The 19717-nt window shown below is 45.3% G+C and overlaps 1 protein-coding gene across 1 annotated transcript; it reads right to left on the bottom strand.

The window, feature by feature from the left end:
- Positions 1 to 313: 313 nt before the first annotated feature.
- On the bottom strand, positions 314 to 16101 carry RAB35 (RAB35, member RAS oncogene family). Its single transcript, XM_082066225.1, has 6 exons — positions 15946 to 16101; positions 12179 to 12229; positions 10422 to 10545; positions 3671 to 3795; positions 3463 to 3587; positions 314 to 2931 (listed from the first exon to the last, which is right to left on the bottom strand). Exons 1-6 carry the CDS (start codon positions 15995 to 15997, stop codon positions 2803 to 2805), a joined length of 606 nt encoding a protein of 201 aa, XP_081922351.1. The 5' UTR covers positions 15998 to 16101; the 3' UTR covers positions 314 to 2802.
- Between the last annotated feature and the right edge of the window lie 3616 nt (positions 16102 to 19717).

Genomic DNA, 19717 nt, shown 5'->3' with positions numbered 1-19717 from the left:
CTCAGGGCCTTTGAGGAGAAGCTTTCAAAGCTCACTCCACACTTTTTGTAGAACAGAAAGACCAAAGATTATAGCAAGATCATGAGCATCTCACTGTCACGCAGAAACAAGGTTACCAATCCCAGCATATTCTTTTATTCACGTTTGAAACTAGAATAGCAACTAAACATTTGAAAGCATTAATTGTGGTTTTGCCAATTCTCCCTTTCCCAGGAGAAAAAAACAACAGCTCTACGTAGAGCAGTAGAGCTCAACCCTGACTCGCCACCCTCCACCTCCAGATGCTGGACAGCAGAGGAGACAGAGCCTCGGAAAAGATTTGGCAGCTTGTAACCTTTATTTTTAGTTTTTTTAAAATTATTTAAAAAGCATAATTAGAAACTTTCATTACAGACATAATCCTAGCAAACCAGTTAGACATTCCATTGCTCGACATATAGGAAACTTCACATCAGCACCACTAGAGACACACTCCCCACCCCTTCCAGTTGAATAGTCAGTGGTGAGAGCAGAGAGGTAACGGCTCCTGTACAGCCAGCTCTAGGAAAACACGAAAAATATATCCCACCTTAAGCCAGGAAGCTGGACACCTGGATTGGCGGAGTTCAATCCATGGCCACAAAGACCTGGACTCAAAGAGGACCAATCTTGCCATACAAGAGAACACTCCAGGCTTGGGTGCACCAATTCCTCATTTTATTGCATCATTTCCAGTAAATTCAGACATTTTATTTACTCCTGCCTGTAGGAAGTTACTCCTCCTTAGATCTGCACACACGCTACCACAGGAGTCCCAAAGTAATGGAAGCGGTGACCATCACGGCAGAGCTTCACCAGGCAGGTGTGAAGACCGACCAGCTCCCCCCTCGTGCACACACCACAGCCCACACCAGTAAGCAGATGGGATGGACTGGTGTCACCTCAGCCACCGCTTTCCACGGCCGCTCGAGTCTTACAGTGACCAGAGCTCACACTGTCATCCCAGCTCACTCTTATTCTTGGGTTACCAAGGAAAGATATGTGAAGAAAAGAGACGGGTGAAGGCAGCTGGGCACACACTCCCAGCACCTGAACTGATTAAAAACAAAAGTGTCACACATTCATTGTTTGCTTTTTTTAAAAAGTCTTTAAAGTGATTGATCGTGATGTGATTGTATGATTAGGGCTTTTACCGCAACCTGTAAAATCTAAAAAAAAATGCAGGCAAGATAAGTGACTAAAATTTAGCCTCTCCTGGGGGAGGAAGGGAGAGAAGTGGGCTGCTCCAAAGCCCGTGGACCTCGGTGAATCACACCCTACCGAACTAAGGCCAGCAACTCCACAGGGCCACGTCCTGACAAACCGAGTACGTCCACCTTCAAGGTCTTAAAGGAAGTCATACCCTCTATGCCTTTTAGTCATTTTAAGGAAAAATTCTTTTTATAATTATTATTTAAGCAATTATTCAGGCGCTGAGCATGTACTTTCAGCCCAGACATTTGATATTTTAGTTACACGCGCATACACTCTCCACCTTTAACTACATCTACTCAGGCTGATGAACTGAGCCCTTGTTTGCCCAGAGCGGCCGACAAGGACCAGGAAACTGCTGCTGAGCACAGCGAGACCAGTTTGTTTCCAAGGGTGATCCTCCACCACCACATAACCCAAGCAAGCAAGCTTTCCATTTCTTGAAGTTAAAGAGCAGTCTGCCTTTCTAACAGAAGAATCCCGGGAAAGATCCTGCAGCAGCTTTCATATTCAGACATCAATCCAGAACAGCTGGATTCATTTTCATGCCTTTTCTCTCTCAAAAGCTTTGCCACCAAAATTCACATTCAAGTTCAGATCATGTATTTGTGGACAACGGGGCAACATGAACAAGTTTGGGTTTTTTTGGCAGAATCACATGTTTTTTTGTTCTCAAAAGAAATGGACCCTCACTAAGGACCCTGGCAGAACCAGAAGCAGAGGTCAAAGGAGTTAAACTTTGCTTTAAACAAACAAACAAAAAGTTTTATCCAAATAAATCCCACTTCTGCAGGTCAGTTTGTTTTTCAGGATCTTGATACAAACTAAAGGAGAGCACAGTTACAGCTGGGCCGCAGCACAAGAAGGTGAAACCCAAGGACCCAGCCACAAACCTGGATCGTGGCAAACAAATTCAAGGCCCCAGCAGCAGCACCCGCTGCCAGCCCAGGGGCTGGTGACGTGAAAGCCCAGGCTCCAGCAGCAACACCTGCAATCCTGGTACCTAGAAACACAAAGCCTGAGCCCCAGAAAAAGCCTGGAACTCCAGGTGAAGCCGCAGGCCCCAGGGGTACCAGTTGCCAGCCTGGAGCCCAACAGAAACGAAGCTGGAGGCCCCAGGAAGCAGTTGCTGCCAGCCCAGGGCCAACTCGAATTAAGAACTTGGAACTATTTCTTTAAAAAGATGAACTCTGCAGTCCATGATTGGTTGACATTAAGAAGGCATAAGCCAAAGCGACAACAGGGAGGCGAGGCTGGTTAAAGCAATATACATTATATACAAACTCTTGGGTTAATTAGTCCACTTGGTAGGCAACGTCCTTTCTTGTCTACAAGGCGCACTGGAATGAGCAGGGGAGGAGAGGGGGGCAAGATTCCATCCGATACCTTCTTGGCACTGAAGTGGTAAGGTGCCAGCGCCTCTTGATAGAAAACATGGAGAAAAAAATAATCTTTAAATAACAGCACAAAACTGAGAAAGTCCTCCCAAAGCCTGCCCCAGTGGAATTGCCCGAGTCTAGCTGGAGGGGCTGATCTGTCTGAGAGCAGAGTCTCTGCAGCGGGGAAAGGGCATTAGCAGCACCGCTTCTTCCTTTTACTGTTCTTCGTTAGCTTCACCACATCGTTCTGTTGCTGCTGTTGCTGCTTTGCTAAGTTTTCTTTCTTTGCTCGCAGGACTAGCTCTGTAATGCAATTAAACATCTGCAAGAGAAACAAGCAAGTTCAGACCACCCAGGAACCCAGGCCAGCTTTTGTGGGAGTTGCTTCAACAGAACAGATATTCAATAATGATTCACAGGTCTTCCCCAATCCACTACAGGCTAAGCAAAAATCCAGTATCTTCCCCACCCACTCCCAAGCTAAATCAATCATCCCTCTATCCCCTTTCCATAACCAGTAAACAAAAACCAGTTGGTTTGCCAGCTGAGGCCAGGAGTGAAGACTGGGCAGTGCTCCCTCCTAGAAGCATCCTCCCTAGTGACAAAGGTTTCCTGAGCACATCCCTGATACGTCAGCACTGTAAGCCTTGTGAAAATGCAACGTCGGCTCCTCCACTTCACTTCCCCAACCCTTCCAGGCACAGCTGGATGCCTCTTCTTGACATTTTACCTACTCACAACTTGTACAAAGGATTCTATCTTTATTCCTCAATGCAAAGAATGTAATTCTTGCTTTTTCCCAAACCATTATCCCCAAATCATTTTATCTGTACTCTTCTGTGTATTATATTACCTCTTCCACATTAATATTTTCTTTGGCGCTGGTCTCAAACAATTGGATCTCCATCTGCCCTGCAAATTTATAGGCATCTTCTGTTTCTACCACTTTTCGCTCTGGGTCATCATTCTTATTCCCCACTAAAAAATGAAAGGAATAAAAAAAAGGTCAGTTTGGTACTTCAGCAGGTCAGCCTGTTGGAACCCTCTGCTCAGACACTTACCCAGTATTCGGCAGACGTCATCACAATTTTGATTAATTTCATGCAACCACCGTTTCACATTCACAAAAGATTCTGCACTGGTTACATCGTAGACAACAATGACCCCATGTGTTCCTCTGTAATACCTATGGAGCAGGAAAAGACAATAAATGTTAACTCAAGCTCTTTCTCTTTCACTTAGCTCCTACAAGACTCCTAACAAATCCCCACATTACAGCAACCAAGTGCCCCCATTTTCTTTCCACTGGGAGCCATTTAATTCTTTTACAACAGCTAGATCACACACCATTCCTCTAAACCTACAGAGTTCCCTGCTTGTTCAGCCATACAAGTAGGTTTCGAAGTCCAACGGCTGCTGTTTACTTCCTTGTTCAGGTTGTCAAGCCACTCCAAGATTAATGCTGTCTTCCAGGCACAGGAGCAAAGGTAGCGGTGACCCCAGTGTGTCCTCAGAACTGGCCGTGGTGTGAACCTCTGTGTCGTACAAGCCACAGCGAGTTTTCACAGTGATTTGGTTCTCTGTGAAAGATGACTTACAGACCGAAATTTCAGCAGATCTCCAAATACACTCAACCCTCAGTCACAACTCTCTTGAGCTCACAGAGATTCGTCTTGTTGAGCGACCGTGTTCTGATCACACCTTCCTACTCAACAGATCGACTCGATATGTGCATTCAAAGCACTCTGCTACCTTTAGCCATTAAAAATAAGCTTCATTTCAGTTTATTGCTATTAGTCTTGGGCAACCAGCACCTTTAAAATGTGATGAGCAATTCTGATACACAAGAAAAAAATCTGAATTAAAGTTCCAACATTATCACCTGCATGAACCTACTGAAGGCAGCCAGCATGCACACCATGAGAATGCTACACAAAAAAAGCAAGCTCCACCTTCTCTGTTCCCAGCCACATTCACAGGGCTACCAGGTATTTAGTGCAAATGAGGCAGCTTTGACCAAAAAAACCCAAACAAACCAAAAAAAGAAACAGTTGACAGTGAGGTCTTTGCCAGCATCCTGTTTTTATATGTTCTGTAGCTTTATTCTTTCCCTTTCATTTCCTTCTCTTTCTTATAAGCAATTTTAGGATTTCTAATAAAACAAATTCAAGAACTCAACACATTAAAATTGAGGATTTTCCCTTAAATTGTGACAGCATTTCTGGACCTTGATCTCTCACCACAAGCACCTCTTGCAGCACTGTCTCTTCCACTGCACTTTACTGATCTCCATTGTGGCCACTCTGGTTCTCTTTGATCATTCATTCCAAGTCAGTGAACACATCTTTGAACTTCAAAGCCTTTTAATCAAATCCGAATGCCCTACCTTAAGGAAGCTCTCAAAGCTTCGCCTCACTTCTGCTACTGATGTGCCTGAGCACTTTAAGAAGACAGGCAAGTATTTCTTCCATGCCATGTTTTACCAGTAATTTATGCTGTACATTCACTTTCCTTGGCAAGAACTCACTCAAGTAAGCATTATTTACTCCCAGACCATAAGAGATCCTGCACTTCCAAATATTCTACTCCATTTGCAATCATTTCCTTTAACAGCTTTAAAACTTGCTACAGCACTTCATTTGTGCTTTACTTTGTTACAAAAGCTCAACTTTATTTCATAACTTAGATCTTTTAGAAGGGAAAGTATTCCATAGCTTGAATCCACATGTTGCAAAAATAATTCATCCTCTCCTGACAATAACATGTACTGCACACAGTTTGTGAAGAATACTGGGCTTTGTGATAGCATTGGAAAGGGAAAGATCTCCGATCCTAACAACACACTGGATTTGTATACACGCGAACAATAAACTAATTATCTTCAAACTCTCCCATATCACCTAACAGTCTTTTAATTCAGTAACCGCCAGGCTGACCTACCACTTCCTAACACCGAGAGTTACATTTGCAAAGACAACACTCAGCTTTAGAGAAATGCGGTGGTTCATCTACACCTCCGCAAAGCTCCTTGGTTCTGCTGTGCACACCATAAACCCACGCTGGTATCCCTGCCACCCAAACCAGAGGGCCCAGCAGAGCACCCTGATGCTCTCACCCTGACCATGCATCTGGGTTTTCTTCTAAGCAAAGTATATGATGTCAGGGAGCAGAATAACACGCACCCTCAAAACACGGATCCCACTCCTGATGTGCCGTCAGCACAGTCATCGTTTGCTCTCAGGGATGTGGACTTTGCGTTCAAAGCTCCACAGGAGCTGGGAGCTCCTGCCATGAAGCGCTAACATTCCCAACCAGCCCACCAGAAATACCTTCCTTTGTGGCAGACAGCAACGCCAGACTCCTGCAGAGTCCCTACCAGCACACGCTGCTTCTGGTTTTGGAAGGGAAAACTGTCTCGCACATCATTCTAGAAAGGTTGCGAACCCCTCATCTACATTAAAATGTCATGACATGACCCTTTAGCAGCCCCAGAGAGAAGACCATGACTACCTTTTATTCTCTAACTCTTAAGCCACATAATACACATTTTTCTCAAAAAGCTAATCAGGTTGTTTTCTATCATTTGATAGATACAGCCTTGTGTCCTAGATAACATTTCAGGCTTAACAAGTACAGCAAAGATTCTCCAAACCCAAGTGTAGGACAGTACTAGAAAACAAAATCCAATTTATCCTACCCCATGCTTCAAATTTCAGAATGATGCAGTGCAGAATTGCTTTTATAACAAGTTGTAGGCTTTGGCGAGTAGAGAACAGATGGGGCTTTTGGCATTCAGGGAGGAGTAGGTGTAAATTTTGTGCTTTTGGCAACCAAGAGGTAGTTGAGGCTTTGACACCAGGGAAAGAATGTCTTATCTTCTGCCCAGCCACATTTTAGGGAAGATGGAGACCATAGACATGACAGCAGAAGAGAAATGAAGTTCTCAGTCTCAGCTTCCCATTCACAGACTAAACGATTGATACTGTGCTCTATATGGCAGGAATATTCTGGCATGTACCCTACAAACCTCAACAGCCACCACCTGCTCCTGTTGCTACAGATAAATACATTAATGAAATACAGAAAGAAAAAAAGTTACAGAACAGTTACTCATGTTTAGAGTGTCCATAAAAGTATCCTGTTGAGGTAAAAGAAACCAAATCTGACCTGAATGTGCCCTTGGATGCTTGGTAGGAGCCAACTATCTTCCATATGGCTGGAAAAGTTACCTCGCTCTACCATTTAGCTTTGGTGTGGAAAGGCTTAAGAATGCTAACAGTTAAGTTGAAACAAACACCTAACTTGCTTGTTCTACCTAGAGAACTATATTTCAAGAAGTTCAAAGACAAACTCACGGCCTTTGAATCATTACCTACTAATACTGCAGACGTGACACAGAAAATCTCCAACACTGGTTAACCAAACTCATCGTGTCCTTCAGCCACCTGCATTGTCCCCTCGCATCTCCCACGACAGCCTCTCTGAACAGAAGGGAACCTTCTGCCATTTGTTGCAGCACCCCCTACTACAAGATACCAATAAGAACGTTCTCAGATTTCCTCTAGTAAATGCTTCCCAAGATTAGCATCTGGAGTTATAATAACTACTTTCATGAAGCATGACGGTAGCTAAGTAATATTTAGAAGAGACAGAGTATCATTGACTGTATCAGTTCAGTAGGGCATGTATGTTCATTTTTCCAGAAAAAAAAAAAAAAACAAAAACAAAAAAAACCCCAACAACAATAACAAACACCCCCCAAAAACAAACAAACGAACAAAACAGATCAAACTGAAACAAAACACTAACAAAAAAACTCCTGGCCAACATGAAAGACGGGTCATTGGTTCAATCTAGCATGTTTTTAATACATCACTAGTTTGTAGTATACATGTTTCCTTATTTTTCATCGCTCTAGAATTATAACCAATTGCAGACACTTCTTTTTCATACTCATCTTTTTTTTTTAGGTTCCTGGAAGCACTTCTGTTGTCATAGGTCAGTTGACTAATCTTTTGACCATCATATCTGGTTTACAAGATACATGAATTCTATCCTTTCAAAAAGCCATCCCTCTCTTGAACAGGCCATTCCACACAAACGCATGGCAGAAAGTCCCTCTGCATTACTGTTCATCCTGAGCTACTGTCTGACAACTATTATAGCTTAAATCCTAAAGCCAGAGTCCTGAATCAGGACAGAGTAGTCCTACCTACAAGGGCAAATCAAGTATAGGAACTGGCTGTTCATGCATCTTAAGAATTCCTGCTAATACAGCTGAGTCCTGGCATGCTACATCTCTGGTGAATTTAAATCAAATTCAGAGTTTGGATGACATTCTATGCCAACCAAGTTCACACAATTTGGCCTCTCCCCCCACTAGGCACCAGCTACCCCAGTATTTCCACATTTAATAGACAGTAAAAACAACTGCTGCCTTTTATACTTCTCAGTCTGAAATTCTGACCTAGTTTATTTTTCCTGAGTTCCTATAGAATACTCCAGATCAATTTGATTTCTGTTTCTTAACAGTTTTATTATGCTTTTCAGTTTCTGTAGCACTAGTCAAGTAAGATCAAAATAGCACAACCTTTTAATGTTTCCCAATTTTCTACTATTAGCTTCCTACCTCCTCTACCATTTTGCAATTCTAGGTCTACAAAGCAGTACTTCCAACCTATTGCTATTATTACCAGATGGGCTCTAATTTCAGACTTCCTCGCCAGGCTTGGCTAAACATCAATCTGAACTCTACCTTTAACTGTAAAGGGACTTCCTGGTCTACAGTAATGCTGAAGGAACACCTTTCAATATTCTTAACCTCCATTTAAACCTCAGTCTAGTCAAAGACTAGAGAAATACTACTACACTGTTGACAGTGCACTCGCACTCCACCCATTATTTGGTAGCCAAGCCTTTTTGTAAGTACTACCATGGTAACTCGATTGGTCACTCAGTTTGAGATAAGCAAATCAGTTACAGTATCACTTTGCCAATAAAATAGATACAACTATTTCTAAAATCCAAATACTGTTATCTCCTGTTTTTACAGGTGATATGTTTGGGCCCAGAATGACTCTTGAAAGATACCAGCAAACACTAGACAGTCACGGCCTGCTGATCTAGCAGCAAAAGGAGTCCTCACCACAACGTAACCAGCATTCCCGAAGTGTTTTCCTCAACACTTCAAATGCACTTGGACACGGGAACTTCTTTGCTTCAAGTGGCACAAAATTAAAATCTTTCTTCCCTGACCATGGAAGATTCTGTAACTACCAGAATTAAAGCATCAACACTGGGGCCTTCACTTCCCCAACAGGAAAATATACCTCACTTTGGTAAAAAGCTATGCAAAAGAAAGTAGCAGCAGAGTTCAAAGAGGTCATGGCACAACTGCCCTCAAACCATTTCAGCTTCTCCATTTTAAATGCTAATTGAAGAAAAAAAAAAAAAAGTACATAAAACACTACACAAGGTTGCATTTGCAGCTATTCCCATTCCCAAAACAAAGCTCCCTTTCCTGATATTCCCCACTCGGTGCCGGCCACCACAGCGTTCTGAACCAGCTGGCATCGGCCCCGCGAACCAGCGCTCATTAACGCAGCTCCGAGTTGTGTCAGGGAATCTGAAAACAGGAAGGCCGTTTGCTGACTCAGCACTAATTGGGGCGCGCTGTGAGCAGGCTGTGCGCACAGCTGACGGAGCCGCAGCCGCATCGCTGCCCCCCCTCGCCCCTTCCTGCCCCGAGCTGCCTGCAGCGCCCAAATGAGAAGTGATGTCACCCACAGGAACCCTACGAGAGGCAGCCAAGTTTTTTTCGAGCTAAACACTTAAGAAACAATGGAAGTAATCCAGTAATATCCGTACAGAAGCGCAGAGGAAAGGGGCGGTGCACACCTCAGGTTCAATTTTGCCATTTCTAGCTGATTAGATGTAACGTGCATGCAACCAATCTCACTATTTTTATGTCTGAGTAAGTTAAGCAATACATCAGCTGAAAATGATTCTCCTCTCAAAACAAGAGCCAAAAGAGAAGTCAGTCACCAAAGACCAAGTGAACCATCTAGGCCTTTCAAGAATTATTTAAGTAGTCAAAGGAAACAAAAATTCAATTTCCAAGTGTATTTTTTTTCTCTTTCCCTAGTGCCACAGTGAGCAGTCCCACCTTCACTGCAATCCGTTTACACACATATTTTATTCTTAGTTCCCACCACGGCAGCTCTGGGTGCGGTTTCTCCAGGAACAGGAAAAGCTGTGCACACGCTGTTCAAAAGGACAATGAGCATGAAATTGAACTCGAACCAAGGAAAAGGTTAAATTCATGTGGGCGCCGCTTCAACAGAACTCCACACAAAGACAGCTTCTGAAATGCATTTGTCCTAGAAGAAAACTAAGTACTGGAAATCCTATTCTTCAACCTCAATCTACTCATTAGTTACAACACAGTGACGGAAGGTTCACGCTCCGTCCTTCTGCAATACAGAGGACTGGCTTCAGAGCCAGGTTTTCTACCATGTGCAGAACAGTGAAATAACTCCAGTTCTACCACTTGGAAACTAGCAGCAGAGGAGTAAGACACAGTAATCATGGAAATGCACAGAAGAGTGAGGAAATCTGAAATCCCAGTTTCAAACTTGGCCACAATATCACCACCAACACGATCTGTTGTAAAACAGTTGAGAGAAGTCCCACTGTACAGACAGCAAAGCTATAATTCACTAATCGACTGCAAAATAAAAATAACGAAACCATAACTCTAAACTACAAGATCCATACACTAAGCTCTACCTCGCAAAGCCCAGTTATACTCACGTTGATGTAATAGTCCGGAAGCGCTCTTGTCCAGCTGTGTCCCAGATCTGAAGCTTCACCTTCTCTCCATTGATCTCAACTGTCCGGATTTTAAAATCCACTCCAATCGTAGTAATGTAGCTGCCTGAAGAGAAAGCACGGATCAGTGAGAACCTAAGTCTTGTTCATTTTGGATGGCCCAAAGCACACTTTGGAATGCTATTTGGCAGCAGCACTCAGACTGGACAGGAGAACAAGGTTCCCCATATCTTTTTAAATGTCCTATCAGGTCATGCCGATCTGCATATTTTTATCTGCAGCTAATAACAGATAAAGTCACTTCTCCCATGTTACCCTTAGAATTTAAATCTCAGTGGTACAAAGTAAAATTATTCTTCTACCATGCTGGTGGTCAAGAGTAAGCATCCAAACGTCTCAAGAAACAAGGAGAATCATAGAATCATTTACATTGGAAAAGACCTTTAAGACCATCGAGTCCAACCATTAACCTAACTCTGCCATGTCCACCACAAAACCATGTCCCTAAGAAACTCATCTACACACTTCCTAAACCCCTCCAGGGATGGTGACTCCACCACTTCCCTGGGCAGCCTGTTCCAATGCCTGACAACTCTTTCAGTGGAGAATTTTTTCCCAAGATCCAGCCTCAACGTCCCCTGGCGCAACTTGAGGCCGTCTTGTCCTGTTGCTTGTTCCTGGGGAGCAGAGCCCGACCCCCCCTGGCTCCAAGCTCCTTTCAAGCAGTTCAGAGATCAGAAGGTTTCCCCTCAGCTCCTCTTCTCCAGGCTGAACCCCCCAGGTCCCTCAGTCGCTCCCATCACAGTTGTGCTCCAGCCCCTTCCCCAGCTCTGTTCCCTTCTCCGAACTTGCTCCAGCACCTCAAGGCCTTTCTTGGGCCCAAAACTGCCCCCAGGATTTGAGCTTTGGCCTCCCCAGTGCCTAGTCCAGGGAGATAGTCACTGCCCTGGTCCTGCTGGCCACACCAGGGTTGGTACAAGCCAGGATGCTGTTGGCCTTTTTGGCCACCTGGGCACACGCTGGCTCATGTTCAGCTGCTGTCGACCAACACTGTCAGGTCCTTTTCCGCCAGGCACTTTCCAGCCATTCTTCTCCAAGCCTGTAGCGCTGTCTGGGGTTGTTGTGACCCAAGTACAGGACCCAGCACTTGGCCTTGCTGAACCTCAGACAATTGGACTTGGCCCATCCAGATCCCTCTGCAGAGCCTTTCTACCCTCAGGCAGACCAACACTCCCACCCAACTTGCTGTCATCTGCAAACTTACTGCGGGTGCACTCAATTCCCTTGTCCAGATCGCTGATAAAGATATTTCAATAATGGAAATTCTGAGACAAAGCTTTGCTTTAAATGCCTGTGCAATCACTTATTTTGAATACAGTCTAAGTTTCCTCCCAATAAATTAGTTATGTCACAAACGTTAAGTGATTTAGCCACAATATTCAATCAATCTAAATCCCAAATGCCCAATGGGAAATCTGCACGGACTTACAGCATAAGCTAAAAATGAAACTATTTCTGGAACCCTGTAAGTATTTACATATTGCGGTACTTTCAGTTACAAGTGAAGATCAGACAAAGTGGCTTGTGTAGGCCTATAACAGGAGAAGCAAAGTTAGAATCATAACAGATTCCTAGTACGATACGGTACTTAGTAAATGCACAAGACAAACTCCTGGTCAACCAGCAGCACGCAAGCAGATCTTGACCATTTCACTTACTGAAGTAAACAAAACACTCACCTGAGAATGTATTGTCTGCAAAACGTAACAGCAAACTGCTCTTGCCCACACCTATGACAAACAAATACAGCAAAATCTTTGAATACAGTCATCTTAGGTGTCAGGTAACATGACAGTATTTTACCCATTCATTGCATTCTTAACTTTAACTAGGATCTTTTCTCAGCAGATCATTTAATACCATCCACCGTGACTATTTGTCTCAGCACCATCCTTGCAGACTTGATACAGCACGCTGCAGTCACTCCAAGACTCAGAATCCTTATTGTGGCAGCAATTACAGGGCTTGTTTTGGGTTTTGTTGTGGGTTTTTTTTGTTTGTTTTTGGTTTTTTTTGTCCCCTCCTTCCTCCAGCCCTCAGCACACTCCAAAACGGTAGCTTTTGAACTGTGGTCAGTTCTAAGAAGAGATAAAAGAGTAATAACTAAAAGCAAGTTTACGATCAGTAGACTTATATTTGCTGAGGAAAGATCCAAAAATGAGTGTGTCCTGCCAATTAACAAGCACTCAGGACACTGCTCTAAACTGCTCTATTGAATTCCACTTGCACACCGTGCTTAACACCACTGCCTACCCCCCATTCACTGATGCTGTTCTGAACGGCAGTGGAATTTGGACTACTTAGACAATCAGCCCAGGGTTTGGTACCATAAAGCTTATGTTATCATGGCCACAGTTTAAAAGAAACCTAAACCAAACAAGGGAGTTGGGAACCATTGTTCTGTATTGCCATCCAAAACAGGCTTGTTCCACACCTTGCAGGAAGGACACATACCTTTCTGAAGTTGCACCTTTCGCCAAAATGTTCCATGAAACATTTCTTTAAGTGCTTTGAGTAGCACTTCATCCAGGTTTTCCTTGAATGATTGTTTGCACCCTGAACACACCCTGGTGCAGAGAAGCATTTTTCACAGTGCTTCAAACAAGAAACTTAACAGACCCACTCCTGCACGCCCAACCAAGAGAATCTGGGTATCAGAATGTCTCAAAGTCATTATCTCTGCGTAACATCTCTGCTGCTAATGTCCCTTCCTCTCCCTTCCCTCCAATAAAGAAACTTGCTATAGCATGAAAAGGAAATTCGACTTCACCAGGGTGATTATCTATTACATCTTTTCGGGTAGAAGTTAAACTAATTGTTTTGATGATGTATAACTTGCAAGTTCTTAACAGAAGACCTGTGCAAAACACATGTGCACAGACTATACAGAACTCCAACAGTTCTCAGCTGCTGGCCTCTGAAGATAGCTACCAGCACACACACACAAAAACCCCACAAACCAAAAAATCTGCATGATTCCAGATGTCATTTGCAAAGAGTACAAACCACCAGACATCTAGAAAATCCATCCTCACTTCTCACTGTGTTACAAATCTTAAAGAAAGAAAAAGAATGCTACTAAAAAATACAAAGTTACAGCATGCATACACTGAATACCTCTGAGCCCAAAAAGGTAGCAGAGCTGTTCCTAAACTTTAATAGAAGACTGGTTATCTAGCAAGAGCTCGACCCCTGCAAAATACCAGTTGGCTAAGGTTAAAATTAAAAAAAAAAAAGTTTCAGCAAGTACTATGCTTCCTGATCAAGCAGCCTTGGCCTCCAGCTGAATAAAAAGAAAGTAGCTGGTGGAACCCACAGACTCGTCAGACCACACCACCTTCTTGAAACGCCAGTGAGCCCCAGGCTGCGCTGCAGAGCTGCACACAACCACTGCGCTGTCACACTGTCCACAGACACCGGCTGGTCTGCCCTGCTCTCAGCACTCGGGCAGTGTCTAGAGAAAAGAAATCTCCTGCATTCAAGGAGTTCTACATGCTCCTGACAAGGATCTCACTACGCAAACGCTGCCTCTGAGCCCCACTGTTCATGTACAGAGACACCACACTCTGCGTGACCCTCCACCTCCTACACAGAGTTATTTGAAGAGCTGGAAAGAGAAGACTGGCAGGGCCTCTTTGCTTGCTGAAGACATCAAAACAAAACAAATAAAAAAGGCCTACTGGCTTTGCAAAATCAAAATTAAAAGCAAATTTCTGTGCCATACCAGTCTCTAAAGCCCATATCTTACTGAATGGTAGAGTGAATTAAAGAAGCACATGCAAAGCACAGATCACCTGTATTAATTTTAAGTATTTGGCACAACTGAGATCACTGTCAGCTCTTCAAGATGACCTGTTCTAAAAACACACAAACCTACTACCCTCTTGACATATTTGCATACGGGGAAAGCAGATGAGATAGAATCATCCTATCCAGCATCAGTCCACTTCCTATGGCAAGGAATAAACATCAATAAACAAGGCAAGCAAACTGGTTTGTGGAAGCAGGGACAAAGCCTTCCTGTTGGGGTTAGCAAAAACAAAAAAGAAAAATCAATACTCAAACTACATAGTGAGATTTAATTACAACAACAGAGAGCCACAGGCAACCCAACTATTGTCACAACACTTTTTTCCTCTCACTATAGGGACTCCAGAAGACTCAGCTAAGAAATTTCATTTAATTGTTCCAAATGAGGAGAAGCCTTCCTCAGAGTTTTCACCATCCTGTTTATCTTGCCTGAACAGTTTTGAAACTCATCAGCAAGCAAGAGAGCTACTGCTCTATTCAGAATGCAGCATTTGGTTTTAATAATCCATAGGCTCCCAAAAGCGCCCAGGGTTCTAAGCTGTTTTGAAGCTGTTGCTCCTTCTTCCTCTTCCTTTCATATTTCTTCTTGCAGACACAGTTTAGTATAGAATAAAATAGTTTTACATACAGCTAAAGCTTCTGGAGGTGACAATTGCCAAGATCGTGCAGCATTACACTTGCACCCAAGAGCCGTGCCTCGCTGCATGCCGGGACCTGCTGCCTGAGGGACCACACCTCTATTAAAAGCAGAGGGTGGATGCCATCTCCTCCAGTTTATGGAAATTAAACTGTAAGCTGCTGGAGTGTTACCAACACCGAACCGGACTGAAGGCTGGAACCTTCCCAGTCCCGATTCTCATGTGCACAGACTAAAGTGCCAGACACAGGCTGAGCTCACACATCTCCAGAAGTTTCTGAAACTGCTGCAGAAGTATCCACCGGTTTATTTTCAAAAATCAAAAGCTACTTCTTATCCATAGCTATTTAGGTATTTGCATCCTATATGAGAATTAGGAGTACACAAAGCCACCAGCTCTTCAAGGATTTTAAAAAGTGACAAGCTCTAGAACCGGGACTTCAGGTTGAAGCACTACAAGAGTCTTAAAGAACAATTAAGATAATAAAGAGTATTAAAACGTAGTAGTCGCCACACTGGCAGCAATGGTCCGTAGGGCTGAGGAGCAACCAGTGCTTCCCATGGACGCCTTGAACCGCCTGTCACAGGGCAGAGAATTCCCTCCTCAGCCCGAGGGATTAGTGGGCGCCCCCCAAACCCGCGGCTGAGGGCCGGTGATGGCAGGAACGCCGATGCCGCCCTGACTTCTACGTGCCTGACCTGCCTTTTCCTAAACCTGCCCGAGCTCTGTACCAGAACATCCTGCGGTGGCCGGTTCCGCGGGTTCCCCGCGGACGCTCCCACAGCCCAACGCGCCCCCTCAGCCCGGGGTCCCCGGCCGGCCCGGGCACAGCCCAGCACCGCGGCACCGGCAGCGCGGAGCCGGGGGAACCGGCCCTCCCCGCCTCCCCCGCGCCGCCCGGCCCCGCCGCCGCCCTCAGGCCCCTCACGGCCCGGGCGGAGGCGAGGGGCGGCCACCCCGCCAGCGGCCTACCCGCGGGCCACAGCGCCCGCCCTCACCGCTGTCGCCGATGATGAGCAGCTTGAAGAGGTGATCGTAGTCCCGGGCCATGGCCGGGGCGGCGGGAGCGGCCGCGGGCGGCGGAGCGAGCGGGGAGGGGGGGAGGGGGCGGCGGCGGCTCCTCCGGGCCGGATCCACTTCCCGAACAAACAGCCGGAACTGACAGCGGTGCCGCCGCGCATGCGCAACGCGACGGGGACCGCCAGCTGCGCCGGCACGCGGCCGCGCGTGCGCCACCTCGCTCCCCGCGCGCATGCGCACACGCCGCGGGGCGTGGGGCGAGAGCGATGACCCCTCAGGCTCCGCGGTGGCCGCTGCGCATGCGCTGCTGCCCCCCCCCCCCCCCGGCACGCGGCCGACGGCCGCGCCTGCGCAAAAGGTGGAGCGGGCGAGGCGCCTCGTGCGCGGCGGCGGGGCCGTGGCGAGCCCGTGAGGGCCGGTCTGTCGTTCCCCTCCCCGGGAGCTCGTCTTCCTCCTGTGCTGGCGCACCGCGGCGGCGTGGCCCACCTCAGCTCCCTCAGGCGCTCGCATGAGGCCTGTGGATGCGGCAGCAGGGGAAAGCACCGAAGGCCTGAGGGAGCCTTGACGCTGCCTCAGCGAGGCGCCAAAGAAGCGAGTGCACAGCGACAGGAGCGGTGCCCCTCAGGGCCCGGCGGCCAGGTGAGGAAAACACAGTCCCACAGCAAAGTCCTGTGAAATGGGCAGGGGTGTCGGGCAGGCGCGGCAGTTCAGGCCAGGCTGGAATCAGATTCCTGGGGTTTTAATGCAGAGGTGTGCATGGGTATGGCTCAGGAAGGGCCTTGGTTTCACACACGGGCAGCTGTGCCTGTGCCATCCACAGCCCAGAGCCGCAGAATTTCAAATGGCACTCTCACAATTGCCCGACACACAGCCGGAGCGATTCTGCTGTCGCTTACACACATACTGACTGCACAAACTCCGTGACTGTGATCACTTCTAGGTGGAGACACTGCACAAGAACAGTGCTGGTTTTCTCTTTGATTATTTTTCCTACAAAAACATATGTTCTTATTGGTAATTCAGCTCCTTAGGTCAAACAATGCAGTGTGTTGGTCTAGAATATGTCAGTTTCTTAGGATTACTTCTTTTCCCAGTAACTAAGGTTTTCAATAGTTCATGAAATGTACTACAGTAACAAAAGGCAACATGCTAGGTATTGCTTGTATCTTAAAAATAATTTTGGTTTAGCATAGACTCAAAAAAATCAGCATGATTAATTAAGTTGATAAAGTTTAGGATTCATTGACACAAATACTAACATGCATTTGTCTCTTATATTAGAGCTTAACATTGACTGGAAAGCTATAGACTCCTCTCTGGATTTATACAATAGGGTTTAGTGAAGGGAAATAAGAATCTCTTTTTAAGGCAATTGTCTCTAACCAATTCTAATTTCCAGTATCTTCTCCATAGGATATTGTGGTATGGGTTCCACAGTTATATTTTCTGTATTTGTATGCAGTTCTTCTGGAAACAGATGGCTAAAATAGCATGTCTGGGTTGAAGTTTATTTTTTTAGCACATAACAATTGCATCTCCCAAATACTTCTGATCAACAATATGGCTAATGTCTGTGGTTGTAGTTATAAACCTTCCTTAATCTCAGCCTTCAAGAAGCATTGTAGCCTTCACAGCTCACCCCGTCCAGTCTCACACATCTGAAATCCACTGAGATGACCTCCATCGTGCATTTGCTGTGGATTTAAAACACCACACCCTATAGCTCATTCTGCATGTGGCAGGATGCAAACCCCCCTCTCTCCCCCTCCCTCCTTCAGTATGGAAGGAGTAGGCACATCTCCCTCTGCTACTTGAGGCTAACAGCTTCTTTTGTTTGGCCCCAGAGCACCCTGGCCGAGGCCATTAGGAGAAGGGAGTGCCAAGCGCCAGTGAGCTGCTGGGCACCTGCGGCCAGTGTGGGGGATGTTTGGAGGCTTCAGGGGCACCCCACAGCCAGTGTGGGGGTGCAGAGAAGCTTCTAGAATGCCTACAGTCAGATCTGATCAGCCAGTATAAAAAAACGGGACTCTCGTCGAGACTCCGCCCATTGTCGCAGGTCTCTTGGAGCACGAGCAAGATGCTGCTGCCGAGAGCCCCCCCTCCCGGGGATGGAGACTGCGCTTGCCTTGCCGCCACAGATGTGAGCAAAATTAGCCCTCGCAGGATTGCGAGTGTATTTATACTTTCCGTGCACATATGCACATGTAACTTTCCATGCTCAATATGAGCATGTGTAAAATTAATCCTCGCATAATCGCAGGTGTATTTTCCTCCCGTGCTTCCACATAAGCACGTGTAACTTTCCATGCACATTTGCACGCGTACTTTCCGTGCACATTTGCACGTGTAATTTTCCATGCTCAATACGAGCACGTATATAAATTATTTCCTTGCACAATCGCGAGTGTATTTTCCTCCCGTGCTTCCGCATAAGCACATGTAATATTTCGTGCGCATTTGCATGTGTATTTCTCCTCACAGGATTGCGAGTGTATTATAAATTTACCCTCGCAGAATCGCAAGTGTACGCTTTCCGTACTCACTACAAGTACGTGTATCTCTTTAAAATAATCCTGCACCGTCATTAGGCAAGTGTGTACTCCTCCCGGACTCAGAGACGGCTCCAGCGTTGTTTTGGTGAAGCCATGTGCATGCACACTGTGGACCGCCTGTTGTATTAGTTGCTGTCCCTTAATAATTTTCCTCAACTGATATCCGAACCTGTATTTAAGTCACTTTTGGAGTGCTAAAACCCTGTTTCTCACTGGTTTAATAGAAGTTGTTTTGGACCCTGTTGTCACTTAAACTAACCTCGGGGTGCCTCCGTGGCACTGCATTATTCATATGACATTGCTGAGGAGCAGGAAAAAGGCTGGAGTGTTACCAGATGTGAACATGCGTTATTTTACAGCCTCATGCTTACAGAAACCCTGCTGGAAAGCGGTTTGCAGCACCCCAAACCTAGCTTAGTGCTAAAGCAACTCTCCCCCACCCCACATGTCACCCACCCAGTGAAGTATTTGGGCAGCCCATTGTATAACCCAACACGTGCCCTGAGCATCGGGGTAACTGAGGGAGCTGCGTAGCTGTGGGGAGATCCCTTGAATACATTGTACAAACCACCAGCTCAAACCCAAAGTGACGATGACTCCTATTACCTTTATTTTTAAACTCAGGAAACCTCATCACGTGAAAAGTGTGAGACAATGTGCTGTTATCTAATAAAATGGACAGTACAAACTGTGACTTATCTATGAAAAAAAAAACCAAAATATTTGAATATTTTATACTTTCACATTTGTCTCATTTTCATTGAAATTTTTAGTGCCTTGTAAGTTTAAACATCTCTCATAAATTATTTTTTGATCTTCTTGAAATACACCCAATTGAGCTGTCACTCAGAGACAGTTGCGTGACAGTTCAAAGACGTTATTACAGTCAGTTGTGGGGAAAAATTATCTTTTACTGACAACTGGTATTTTTAAGACATTTGAAATGAGAAAAAAATTAATTCTTTAGTCTCCAAGTTGGCACAATCAATTTATCAGATCTCATGTTGTGGCAAAAATTATGGGTATTTTATTATATTGCAGTGTATAAATAGTTCAGTGGAAAGTAGCTATCAAAATCCAAATTCAGTGTTGTGCTCTGATGGAAAAATCAGCATATTCTCAATAAGCGCAAATGTTTACAAATATATAAAGGGTGAGTGTCAGGAGGATGGAACCAGGCTCTTCTTGGTGACAACCA

The sequence above is a fragment of the Streptopelia decaocto genome (genome assembly GCF_964273445.1).
Source record: "Streptopelia decaocto genome assembly, chromosome: 15".
Lineage (NCBI taxonomy): Eukaryota > Metazoa > Chordata > Aves > Columbiformes > Columbidae > Streptopelia > Streptopelia decaocto.
The sequence above is the reverse complement of the archived record's forward strand: the minus strand, read 5'-3'. Positions and strand labels throughout refer to the sequence as shown.

Coding starts and splice junctions, on each gene's coding strand:
- RAB35 (XM_082066225.1), bottom strand. CDS start 15,997: ATGGCCCGGGACTACGATCACCTCTTCAAGCTGCTCATCATCGGCGAC. Junction 10,546..12,178: donor TGCAGACAATACATTCTCAG/GTGAGTGTTTTG, acceptor CTTTCTCTTCAG/GCAGCTACATTACTACGATT. Junction 2,932..3,462: donor AAAATATTAATGTGGAAGAG/GTAATATAATAC, acceptor TTTCTCTTGCAG/ATGTTTAATTGCATTACAGA.